Source organism: Acanthopagrus latus, chromosome 3 (assembly GCF_904848185.1).
Source record: "Acanthopagrus latus isolate v.2019 chromosome 3, fAcaLat1.1, whole genome shotgun sequence".
Taxonomy (NCBI): domain Eukaryota; kingdom Metazoa; phylum Chordata; class Actinopteri; order Spariformes; family Sparidae; genus Acanthopagrus; species Acanthopagrus latus.
The window spans coordinates 10,810,553-10,824,321 of NC_051041.1; the positions used below are offsets into that span (position 1 = coordinate 10,810,553).

General features: G+C 40.1%; 1 protein-coding gene across 2 annotated transcripts in view; it reads left to right on the forward strand.

Moving 5' to 3' along the window:
- csmd3b (CUB and Sushi multiple domains 3b) overlaps positions 1-13,769 on the forward strand; it is a 363,253-nt gene that overhangs the window by 253,862 nt on the left and 95,622 nt on the right. For both annotated transcript variants that reach the window (XM_037092815.1, XM_037092814.1), the window contains 2 exons: positions 4,882-4,985; positions 6,171-6,283. In XM_037092815.1, the coding sequence (XP_036948710.1) occupies positions 4,882-4,985; positions 6,171-6,283 (217 nt within the window). The remainder of the gene's footprint in view (positions 1-4,881; positions 4,986-6,170; positions 6,284-13,769) is intronic.

Sequence of the window (13,769 nt, forward strand, 5' to 3'; positions counted from 1 at the left end):
CACATAGAAGCTGTGAGGAAGTAATACTGAAATAAAATCCTGGCCACTATCTTCTTTTTCTAGCTTTTGGTAATTAAAATTGCCTGCTTGTGCATCTTCTTGACAACATGAACAGCGCAGCTCTTTATGGGGGCTCGGGTTCAGAAATGTTAAACATTTAGCAAACGAGCACTCTGATTCAAATCCATTTGTCAGTACAGTAGTTGCATAGCAACTGTAAAAGCCAAGCACAGCCTTTTTTTCCCCACAGGTTCCTGCTCAGTGTTGGTGTCTGCAAAGGAAGCACCTGGTGGATTCAGCTCAATGAAACAGAAGTGAGGGGAAAAACACTAACTTGCGAAGGGCTCTTGCCATCAGTCTCCATCAGCCAAAGCCCGGCTCTTCTCACAATGGCACAATTTATTCAGTTGGAAGCACGATCAAGGGGAGTGGATGGCAGAGGGTTTACTGTAATACTGTCACAGGCAATCTATTACACCCCGCCCCTATCTGCGACCCCTTTACATCACTGACTGTGCTGCTCGCCAAGTGTTTCACATATTCTTACAGTATCTTCAAGGTATCCTTATATATTATTATGGTGAGGGTAGGGAGGAGCCGTGCCCCCCCCATTGTCTCCACGACAACCAAAGGAAGTGCTTTATCAAGCAGAAATCCAATTCTGTCGCCTCATTGGCTAGAAGCCATAGATGGATGGAAAGACGGAATGCAGCAGCCAATTAGAAAGAGAGAGACGGCAAGGGTGACAGGAAGAGAGAGGGGCAAGATAGAGAGAGGCAGGCCAGATGGACGGAGAGAGAGCGAGAGATGGATGTTTTCATGAACACCAACCTATTAGAGGAGTTAGAGGAGAGGAGAAATATGCAAAGTATTCAGCTTCATCTATCAAACGCACACACGCTACACTGAAAGCACACATAAACACTAACTCACACACGGTAGGTAATGAGGTCGCAATCTGAGTTGATTTTCTCTACCGAGCTCACATTCACAGGCAAACACATACACACATGGGGACAGTGTAATACAGTTATATTCTAGCTGTGTTTAATGCTGTGTGAACAGTGCTGATGTGGCATTAGAGTGGTCTGTAAAGGGCATACACGCAGAGTTAGATAGACCGGTTTGTCTCGTTTGTTTCCACCATGAAGCCAAAGACGACTGCAAGGTCTCCGTCATTCCTCCAGCCATCATTTCTCACAGATTTCATCATGTGCCACTCACTCAGTAAGCGTTTCCCTTGTTGAGTTGATGTCTTCATTTCTCATCCCTGTTTTGTCAAGTTTTTATTTATTTATTTCTTTAATTTTTTTTTCTAAGTCAGAGTTTATTTTTAACTTGCCTGTTGAGATGTATCCTAAGTTTCCTTTTTAGACATGCAGGTGAATGGAAGCTGTAGAGTTTACTCACCACTGTGGTTTATGAAGAAACTTTGGGAATATTTTCCAGTGTTAACGCACTTTTTCAGAAAATGAAAGGCTGGTTTAAAAGGTATACACAAAGCACTGACATCTACAACTGTAACCCTTTCATGCACAATTGTGAAATCACAAATTGTATGTTTAAAACAAGTGAACACTCAAGCCACTTGCTTGTGAGTTACATAAATGTTTACCGTGGTGAACATCAGGCATCAACAATGGCTATATCCTGCCAAAAAGATGATTCAAGTGTGAAACCAAAAAAAAAAAATTATAAAACATAAAACTAAATGAGATCTAAATACACAGTGTATGGGCGTACATATTTTCCGTCACAGAAGAAAAAAATGTCATTACAATCTCAAGCATTTCTCACATTTTGTTGTCTAGTTTTCTGAAAATAACTATATCTAAATTAACTCTGCCATTGTCGATTTAGATTAGATTAGAATAGATTAGATAGTCACTTGTTACAACAGCTGGAGATAAACATACAGTACAGGAAAATAATCAGACAAATATGCGTAAAAAAGCAGAAAATGAATAGGGAAAAAAAAGATGTTTACAAAAAAAATAAACAAACGAGTGGAAAATGATTGTTCAGGTAGTGCTTGAGTCAAATAGTCGGATGGCTGTGGGGTTAAATTATTATGATGCCCTGTCTTAAAATGACATTAGGATTTAAAGATAATAATCAATGGAATTACGGGAAAAAAAGAAAAAAAAAAAAAGAATCTTTTGGGGTTCACCGCCTTGTTGTTTTGGCAATTGTAACTTCAGTGTAATTGGTTAAACCTGGCTTCCCAATGTCTGTCAACCACAGATGACACCATGCGTGAAAGGGTTAAAGATCTGTTCCGGTCCATCTAAGCTTTTTATTGACTGTGTCAGAGAACAGCAACATGCTCTCCTGCTAGTTTCAAAGAATCAGAATGTAAGTTGACCTGTACAGCTAAAATCCAAGATAGAGTTACATAGTGAAAACATCAAATGCAGGTTATTTGAGATAGTATGGTGCACTTTTGCATTATTTCCTGTAGATGGTTTTTACAACAAGAAAGTGCAACATGAAAAAGTGTGCAACGTGGTGATTCCAGCATGATAATTAGAATGATCAACCCCTTTAAACAGAGCATCTGGTCGTGCCTGTGGATAAAGCATGTAAATACATTCCGTACATAGACTGGCGTGCGTTATTTATTGCCAGCCCTGCTGTTGCATTGAAAGCCTGCTCGGAGCTTATAGGAGTATTGTGATAAGTGTGAAAATGGTGACTATGTAATCACAGAAATAGACACATTAATCTCCACAAAGCTTTCCCCCTGTCTGTATAAGTGAGTGCGTTTTGCAGTGTGTGTTGTTTGTGACAACGTGCGCCTGAGTGCAGATGTGTGTTTGTGCGTGTGCGCGCTTGCCAGAGAGAGTTTAGCAGCTAGGTGATGCTTTAATCCAATCTGCTCCCCTACATGCTGATAAGACTGAGTCAGCATTGTGAGCGACTGACAGATCGCCGCTTCATCTTCGCATCAGGTGTGATGGTGGTGGTGGTGTCGGTGCGCTCCACCTCGCCTGGTTTTATTTTGGTATGGCTTTATTGGTTCAAATTGTCTTTTATGACGTCAAACAAGGAAGGAACAAGGAACAAGGAAGCTGCTTTTGGTGCAACCAGTGAAAACAAGAACCGGCTGAGCTTTTTGGTGTGAAAAAAAATGTAACCGTGTGAACAAAAGCAAATCATTCAACCCCGCCAACAGATAAGCAGTTAAACAGCAGCCACCGTTTGGTACACTCAGGTTTTTACTGTCTTTCTTCACAGATTGAATAGTTGAGGTCAAAGTGACGGGAAGCTGTTTATTCTTCAACGTGAGCGCAAGTGGTCTCGCGTCCCCACGTGTTCAGGTTGCACACGGCGATGGGACAGAAACAAACTGTATTTATGATGTCTGATTCAAACGGCATGCCCAAATACAGGATGCAGAGACAGATGCACAGAAATACGAAGATGTGGAAATGCGCGTCACTGTTAGCACAGCGGCATGCAGCCGACCTGTGTGATGTTTTGGATGCGTTTGAAGTCCCGCAGCAGTATATTGAATCTGGAAATCGGAAAGATTTGTCACAAGGAAAGAGGAAGAGGAGGCAGAGGGAGGTAACAGACTTCCCCTGAGGGTCAAGTCAGAATTCTAGTTGAAAATATTCTAACCATGTACATTGCATCAAAGCTGTGCTCATTACACCCCCCCCCCACACACTCCTCTCTGTTGCCGCCGTCTCCTCCCCCTTCCTCCATCTTCCTCCATCTTCTTCCTTCTCTTTATCTGCTCTCCCCTGTCTGTCTGCCTCGTCCTTTCTTTCCCTCTCTTCTTTCCTTCCCCACTCTCTCTCTCTCTCTCCTCTGTTCCCTCTTCGCCTCTGCCAAATGTGTTTCTCTCTGGTCTTAGATGAAACAGAAAGTGTTGGTTTAATATTTCCAGATCAGAGTTTTTGAGCCGCACGCTGACTCTCGCAGCTTGGAGTGCAGCGCAGGAGGTGTTCCTTGTCTCTTCCTAGTTCCTCTTGCAACGCTGAATGAAATCAAACCGCATTGTGTGATGCACTGATGAATCATAATGATTCACCTCTGGTCGTGTGGTGTTCCATGAGAGGGGAAACGTGCCTTTGATATGGTCATAGGTGAATATCTGAACAGCTGTGGCGTACACACTGATCATGAAGTAATTGTTTGAGCCATGCCTTTCATGTTTAACTTTTTCTTTTTTTTTAGTTGATTTTCAAATCTGGAAGAAGTTGTTTCTTTAAATCCATGGTGTCAGTGCATATGTCAGCCTATAACCGGCACAGTTCACCGTTGCTGTCAAGACGGTTTGCAGTGTAGTGGTGGCTAGGGGTGGGCATTTCAAGCAATCACTGGGAACTAGCCAATGATTACTTCAAAGATCAAACTCCCCATATGGTATTGTGTTATTAGTCGTTGCTGGTAAAAACAGTGGAAAAGTCAATGGGAGCCCATAGTTGTAGGAACTATTCAATTTTCTTATAATTTAATGACTATTCCAATATCTGAAAATTGTGATTGGTCCGTGAAGTGTTAGTGCCACTGAAACACGAGTTGAATAAAGTTTTATTTCAGTTAAAATTGGATAATATAATGCGACATGTTTCACTTATAAGGTTGGACATTTTAAAGACAAAAGTTTTAGTAGTCATTACAAAAAAAACTAAAACAGACTGTGACTTTGGGATGGAAAAGTCAGATTCTTGTGAGATAAAAATCCCAATTATAGAAGATATGTTTGTGTTTTTTCCCTCGCAGTAACCACAGCATTCTCCTGTAGAACATCGGTTCCATATCCTCTCAATACTGACACTGTTTTCCTGATCGGTTTCTTCCTCTCGTGTTTTTTGGACGTGACTTTTGTAAATCTTACCTGTGCACGTTCTTGTTTTTGTGTGTCTTCAGGTAATCCAGATCAACTTCGAGGAGTTCGACCTAGAGATCGCCTATGATACTCTGACTATAGGAGATGGAGGGGAGGTGGGAGATCCTACAACTATACTGCAAGTGTAAGTATTACACTGCCCTTTTACATATTCTCATTTATTTCCTGTGAAACTTTTTTTTTTTCCTCAGGTTTTTTTTTCTAATGCATATCAGATTGCTTAAAACAGAGTGTGTCAAAAGTCGAGAGACTGTGAAACCCTGAGAGGAAAACTTGTGACTTTGGACTTTACTTTGCTTTTACTTTGCTACATTATTCATCAAGGAATCAGAGGTGTGAAATCCCACACTGTATTATTTCTCTTTTAACGCCAACATGAGCGCCGGTGGTTGTCACAGAGAATAGTGTAGTAGCTGCTTGGGGGAAAAAAAAAAAATGTGTCAGAGGCCGATAACTATCAACGATATGTATAATTTATAATTATTATGATGAGGTACATAAAGAGCAAGGTAGCAGTGGGATTATGGCTGCAAAACAGCTTCACCAAAGTATTGTAGTCAGATAAAAATAACAACTTTCTTAAAATTTGCTGCATTAACCGCAGTTTCTCTCACTGACTTCATAAAGCAGATTGTGCAACACACATTGTGTATCCATAACGACAAGCTGCCCTCATCGGGGGAAGTGTTATTGCCAGTCTATCAACTGCTCCCCACGAGAATTAACATCTTCCACATGAGGTGTAAATGATCAGACTTCTTTCCTGTACATTGTCCATTTTCATTCTGGTTCTTGATTTGCTGCCATCACTTGGCAGCTAGCTTGAAACCTTTTGTCTTCTTTTTCTGCAATTAGTCTGATCGTAAAACAGCATAAATCGGCATTTCGTTTCCCCCCCTCTCAAACAGATGTACTGATGTCGAATTTTCAAATTGCTCTGCATTGCCCAAAAGGATAACAGATGCAGAGCTTTTACAATGTGGATGATTTCAATTCACTTTTCAGTCGGTCACTGTTAACTTTCATGCATAAAAGCCGCTGGCATTCTAAAAGAATACAAAAAAAAATTGCTGGATCGTGTGAATGTACCCTGAGCAGTTTGCTTTCCTGTGGGAGCAGGCTGGGAAACCAAAGCAAACCAAACCAAAGCGTTCAGGCTCCAGCGCTGTAAGCTCCAGCAATTTTGTTCACACTCAGAGCGCCACTTGAGAATTTGATTATGGTTTTGATTGCAGTGATGAAAATTAAACTGTTTTATAATGGTAATTAAAATGACAGCGGTTTAATTGTAACATATTTTCCACCCCAGCCTTTCAGGTAGCTTTGTCCCTGACCTGATAGTCAGCATGACCCACCAGATGTGGCTTCACCTGCAGTCAGACGAGAGTGTCGGATCTATTGGGTTTAAGATCAACTACAAAGGTAAGAAAATAGCAAATGTTTGTGATTGAGGGGGAAAAGTAAATGAATTATATGTGTGTGAGTTGGCTTTTTTGAAAACTTTATCTTGCAAAATGCTACGTGGTGGCCAAGAAACCTCTACCATGTGCTGTGCTCCATCATCCCCGACAGACTTGAAGGCCTGTGTCACTACGTTGTGATCCACTGCAACTGACAGAACCGACTTTTCTGTCTCTCAAAAGAAAATAACACAGTGTTATGCTTACTGAATTAAACAATGCCTTCTTAAGCAGTATAACACTCCCTCACCCAATTTTATACACTTTGGGATTTTGCTACTACGGCCGTGTTTGGAATGATCATGGACCACTGGGCACATGCACCAAAAACCCTCTGTGGGCTTCCTCCATTTCTGAGCCCAGGGAGCATTCACAGTAAAATCCCTCTGCAGCTGAGCCGGTTTAGAGGATGCACGTCCAGGACTTTTACTGCCCGAACCTCTTCTAGACTTTACAAATGTTATTGGTCCAAAGTGATCGTAATCTGTCAATAAAAAGAGTCATTTCTGGGGTTTGTAACACAAATATTTACTCACAGGTTTAAAACTGCTGCTTTCAGATGAAATACTTTTCGGGACTCTTGCATTGCTTAATGTATACAGATGTCACAACACCCTTTGCAAACACTTCACTAGAAAAAACACTTAAAGGAACAGTTCACACCAAAATCAGAAATACATAATTATCTCTTGGCATTCAGTTTGTGGTGTCCAAAGCACCAAAAAAAACATGTCCCTTATAGATGATGCTGTGTAACTTACATTACTAATTGTCTGAGTTTTTACTCTTCTCAGATGTTGTGTTACTGCAAAATATAGCATGTTGCAGACAAACATTCGAATGGATTTATTACTAAGACTATAGACGCACATTTGGAGACATGTTTGTTGCACGCTGCTGGTTTTAGTGTTTCACCTACTGCCAAGCAGGTTTCCAAATAATGAAGACTTTATATAAGGGGCTAAAGGGAATGGTGAGGTTACCAGGTTGTCACCCCAGCAACAGGGACGGATCAAAGGTAGCCTGGGTGCACATCTTCCAGCAGATCAGACTGCCACCAGCATTTTGAGATGCATATTATGTTAGATTTCTATTTCATGAATGTGCCCCCGTGGTCTGTTCTACCTGGAAGTTACTTTTCCACATGGAAAAGTAATTCTTGTGATCAAACAGAATCAATTTTACCTGCCAGTCTATAGAGTTTGTTTCAGGGCAACTTCCAGATTCATTTCCTGGCGTATTTGTTTTAAAAAAATAAATGTTCTCTAGCAGTACCTGACCTTTATCCCAATATCAATTAAAAACATTATCCATTCTGTCAATGCCGCACCTGCCGTGCTAAAATATTAACCTTTCCACGGGTCTCTATTTGATGGATGTAGTGTGAATTTGATTACAGCGCATGAAACACAAAGGTGAGCTATGCTGCAGAAATGAACTTTGTGTGCCTCATTTGGGTGTCATCATCCGTGGATTTATTGTCATAATGAGGTCACAGTGCTGCCTCTGGTAATGCAGCGAGTTCCAAAAGTGGTGGGACAATGACACATTGTTTTGATATATCTTTGCCCTTTATAGTCTTTGAGTTTCAGAGTGAAGTTCAAATACTACAGGGTGGAAATTGCGATTCAAAGAACGCACTGTCCAATTAAATTGAACGTTTTTACTATTGTTATATGGCTGGTATTTAACATTTAAAGCACACTTTAATTGGGTATTGTACTAAATTATTCAAACATATAACAATTACAAACCGCAAACCTTTCTCTAACTATAGAGTCTTCATATGAGGTCCATTTTATAGTATATCTTTTTTGAGCCGTAACCATGATATAGGTTAAAACACATGATTAGCTAATGAAGTACATATTCCAGGATGTCAAACACATCTCACATCATAACAGGCATGTGCTAAGGGGCCGCGCAGTAACTGCACATATCCTCCTTCATTTCTCTTGAGTAATTTCCCCTCAGAGATCGATGGAAAAATTAATGAAGGGAAGCACCATTTAAATGCATCCATGCTGATAATAATACTCCATTGTACGAGCATTGTGGCCTGGTATTCTTTTATTTGCAGGGACTTGGCTGTACAATACTCTGGGTATACGCTGTATTATTTTTTCAGCGAAGAATAATGTATTTATCCAACAAGCACAACCCAATGCCAGAAAAAGGTGTGTAGGTGTTAATTGTATTGGCCGGGTGGTAGTTGTGGCCAATAAAAGCTAAACACGGATGTAATGTGCATTGTTGCATTGCGCATCTCTCTCCTCCCTCCATTGTTATTTCTGTTTGCGTGGTGTTGCACGTGAGCTGTCCTTGTGCCGAAAATGTGATTTGTCTTGAAAGTAACTTTAATCTAATTACTGGTTTGGAAATATTAACTCATTAGATTACTTGTTAATGAAAAAAAAGTGGTCAGATTAGAGTAACATGTTACCGGCATCACTGCCTGCAGATAGAGCAGGTACAACATTTATTTACATTTACAATATCTTCGCTTCATTGTCTATCTACATTAGGCCTACAGTAGGCTTTGTAGGGTATTAGGGAAAAAAAAATGTTGCATTTGTGGCTGCTGGCTGTATGACATGCAACCACATAAAAACTTCTCGGGCTATTTTCATCATTAGGCAATTATATTATCATATTTAGTTGTTTGTTTTAACAATATTTTTTTCGCCTTTTTGCAATCTTAGTTAAACATTGTGTGAGCTATTTAGAGAAGGAAAGACTCACACTGTCCCTGCAAGATAGCAGAGGCATTACCATTGTGGTCAAACAGTATCTCCAGCTCAGACAAGCTTTCTGGGGATTTGTTGAAAAAAAAAAAAAGCCTCTCAGAGCAAGTCAGTGACTAACTACTGGGAGAGAGTCAGAGAGCAGGGAAGGAAAGTAGGAGAACGTGAATAAACATAAAGTGAATAAAAAGTTTAAAAATTTCGAGTCACTTCAGACAGATTTTCATCAGGAATGGTGGTTATTTATCAATGAGGACAACAATTCCCATAATCCCATACTAATTCATTACTTCATCAAAGTACGTTTTTTTGTTTTATTCCTTTTGATTGACAGAACCCCAGTAGAAATTAAGTACTGAGCCTTTAAAGGCGCAATATGAAAGAAACGGCCACTTAGCAAATATATAGTCAAAGACATATGGGTGCTGCTTTTATGTTCACATTAGTTATGTGTTTGTTTGTTTCTTCTGTGCTCTCTTGTCCTGTAATAATCCAGAGCCATGATGTATTCAGAGACAAAAACAGTAGATAACATTCACCTGGATGTATATGCCTGTGTGTAATTTCTTATATTTGGCTTTGTCACTCACTACCCTGAAAATTTCTACCAACACTCAGTGCAAGATAAATGTGTTTGTCTCTTAGTGCTGGCTCCATCACCCACAAGATTTACTATAAATGTGGTGTTATTGGGTGGCTGTGTGAGATGTATGTGTGTTTTTTAGAAAGAAAAAAAAGGGGGGGCGGGTGTGGAGTGTGTGTGTGCATGCTGTATGTGTCTGTGTATTCCTAAAGCCACATCCCATAGACCTTGGCTATGAAATATAAACATTATCAGTAACTCTAGCCTTGCTGCAAAGTCACCGATGCACTACACAATGTATGTGTGTGTGCGCCTCGGACAGGTCCTCCATCAGTGAGCCAACGAAGCTCTACCAACAAGTCACTCACCTCTTTCACACTCTCCCCTCTCTTCCCTCCTCTCCCTTCTCTTCCCTCCTCTCCCTCTGTCTGTCTCTCCATTGGTCTCATTTTTCCTCATTAGCCAGCTCTCTATCCTCCATTCTCTCTTTCCCTTCCTTCAAAAATCAAAACACTTTCTCTGTCCGTCGCCGTCTAATGCGCTGTTGTTTGGTCTCTCTCCGTCCACCCCTCTCTCTCTCTCTCCATCAACCCCTTCTTCCCACTCTCGTGCTGTCTTATCAGCTGATCAGTCCTGTTCCTCTTTTTTTTTCTTCTTCTCTGTGTAATCCTCTCCCTCTCTCCATCCCTCTCTTTTTCTTGTCACCATTCATCTATTATTAAAGCCAAGGTCACCAACCCCGCAACACTTTGACTCCACTCCCCCGATGGTAGGCATACAAATCACACAAACACACACACTGACACACACACAGCGGCCCATACCGCCTGTGTAGCAATCTTTCAGTCTAGCCTGAATCGTGGCATGTCAGAGCTATAGATTGAAGGGGGCACAGCAACATTATTGACATCATTTACATTAAAGTTTCAGTGAGTTTCTGTCGACTCTATGAATATATGAATTGATCATGAGCTTATATATCTGTCTGCACGCACATAAAGAGGTGTCATTGAGGTTTTAGAACATAATATATTTGCGTGTGTGTGTGTGTGCATTTGTTTGTGCGTGCCTGTGAAGTAATCCAATACCTTGAGCAGAAACAATTTCAAAGCTTAATATTCGCCTTAAATTTGCTTTACTTTTTCAGTTTGACAACAATAAAACAGCGTCTCAGTGATTTGGTTTCATTTTCTGCGAAATGGAAAAAAAAAAGAAAGGTATTGAGCTTGTTAGTGTATAGATGCATGTCGGAGTTTCAGTGATATCTGACTTTATATTGGCTTTTGGTTGAAAATAGAAACCACAAAAGTAAGGTTAAAGGTGCCGTATTCTGTCAAATTCATACATACTGCTACAAATGAGGCAGCATATCAACTCAGTAATAGCTAACTGCCGTGAATTGGAGCTGTCGTTAGTTGATTAGCTTGCTTAGCCGTCGATTTTGTGGTTCGGATTGGAAGCACGGCGCACCGGAGCAGCGTCTGTGTTTGCACCACTGGCACAGGAGCTTTGGACGGGGCCACCTGGTTAACATGCTAATTTTTTTTTTTTTTTGCTAAACACGTAGACATCATTAAATCAAAACCATTACTTCTTCACAATCTGTTGATAATTGTGGTGCATTTTTGAATTTTTTCGACCAAATATATTACGCCTTAAAACCAGTTCCTCAGTGCAATTACGATGGGTATCTCTCAGGTAGTGGTTAAGTTTTAATTTCCGTTTTTGCTTACGATATTTTCAAACACTTGTTGTGTGTCTTGAGCAGATAAAACATATTCTGTATGTGAATATGTTTTTTTTTTTTTTTTTTTATACAAACTACCGTACACGGATTCATAAAACACAGAGCAGGCTGAACAATACAGCATCCGGATAATCCTTTTTGAATGAGGTCCATCTCAAAATGTCATTCTCAGTCAAAGAAAAGGTTTGTGTTTGTGTGACTAGCAGTGGATATAGAGACTGCACATATTTCAGTTCCTCTTCCTCTATTTTTCTTTGTAAACAGTTTGTTTGAAAAGCTTGTTTGAATTGTTTGTACGATCTCTGAGTGCCTTCAGCAGTTTTCCATCGCAAGCTCATCTTATTTGAATGAGACAAGGGTTTGCCTGTTATGATCTCATAGTTTTCCTCTACTATCCTTGGAAAATGTGCATTTTTGGTGAGGACTTTTTTAAAATTTGAATTTGTAATGTGAACATAATGGATACATACTTTTATGTTCAATAAGACTTTAAAGATGCTAAATATGGTATCCAGCTACATCTATCAATTGGCAGAAAAGAAAATGATGATTATATCAGTAACAGATAATTAACTACCATGCCTACTGAAGCCGGGAACATTATATGTCCATCAAGTTAGTTGCAATTCAAGAAGAAGAAAAAATCAAGTTTGAGCCCAGAAGAAGAACAGAGAACACAGAAACTCAGCTCACATCGCACATCGACTTTATTATCTGGTCACAATGCAATTTTTCCGCTATGTCTTTATACAACAAATAGTTGTTTTCTGCCTTATTAACATTTCAAATCTCATCTATAGAACCTTCTAGTGTAATATTTGATGTATAGAAAATCTTATATCCTATGTAAACCTTCATCAGTTGGATGTGAGTACTGTAGGCCAGTTTAGGTTGCTCTGCAACATTTCTTCTGAGATTTTAGGACTTCCACTGAATGGGATTTTAAATGAAATATTTAGTACAACTCAGATTCAGCAGCTGCCAGTTGGATTGATGCAGGATTCAACACTACACACACACAGAGTAAACCTTCTGTTCCACTTAGGAGGAGCAGCTGATTCCTGCCAAATGAAGCAGGCACAGGTGCTCGCTTGCCCCTCACTCACCTGCTGCTCACAAAGGCCACATTTTTAGGACGAATGTGGCACCTGTACATCAGAGTAAAATGTCACGTGGACGGTGGTGTGTTTCATGACTTTTGTGATGCCAGAAATGGCTTTTAGTAACAAGCAATAAGACCATTCAGAACTAAACTAAACTCTCTTGAGCTATATATATATATCTGTATGAATAATTTAATTGAATACAATTGAATTAAGACATTCCTGTATGCGTTTTATGTGTGCGTAGCATTATGGGAGCCACAGCTTGCATTTCATTATACAGCACGTGTTGTAAAATGACAAATGACTCAGATCAGTTGATGTAAGTCTACCTGTAAGACATACTGTATGTCTGTATGTTTAGCCGCTGACTTTTTTTTAAATTTAATTTAATTTAATTTTTTTCTCCTGGTATGGTTGCCTTAGATGTAATATAAATATTTGCATCACCTCTTGTCTATTTTCACTGAAACACATGTTGAATGGTGATGTTGAGAATTTGTTTCCGGCAGTGAGTCATTCCCCGGAGCTCTGGCTTTTTTTAAAGTGCATCATTCTAGCATTATCCCATCATCCTGTGTTATGTAACGCTGTGCTGGGAGACCACAAAGTGCAGCGCCAAGTGGCTGCTACACAGCCCGTTGTAAAAGAGGGCTAGATGGTGCATGTGTTAATCTCATGGCAAATGCTTTTCAACACATGCTCGATGTAACTAGGTTTATCTTGCCGCATGCGTTTAGCTCATCTGCTGTTACTCTGCAGCTAAGGCTCATACACACAGCCTCCTTTCCTCATATCCCACAATTTGACTTTTTTTTTCTTCTCTCGTCTCTTCATCAGAATCCCATCACAGAGTCATAATGTCAGCTCTTACTTTTCAGATTTTATTTTAGATTTTTCATCTGCTTTTTTATGGTTTTAATATGTGATGTGTTTTATAGGTGGGGAAGATGTCAAGGTGGATTTTTACAGCGAGGTTGACCCCTGGCGTATGTGCGTATGTGTTGAGAGGGACAGATAGATTGCTGCGTGTGTGTGTATGTTTTCTTCATGTCTCCCGTGTAGTGCTGCACGCGTATGTTTCTGTGTAATTGTGAATATGAATAGCACTATGGTAAAAACGGCGAGATTAAAAGAGGAAGTGAGAAAGCAGAGGCATAGCAAGTCAAAGGAGGCCACAAGAGGGGGAAAAAAAGAGAACTGTAATGCATTTATGAAATTTCATCCTGTGATAATAGCACTGACCACCCGCTCCGGCCAGCATTTTTTTG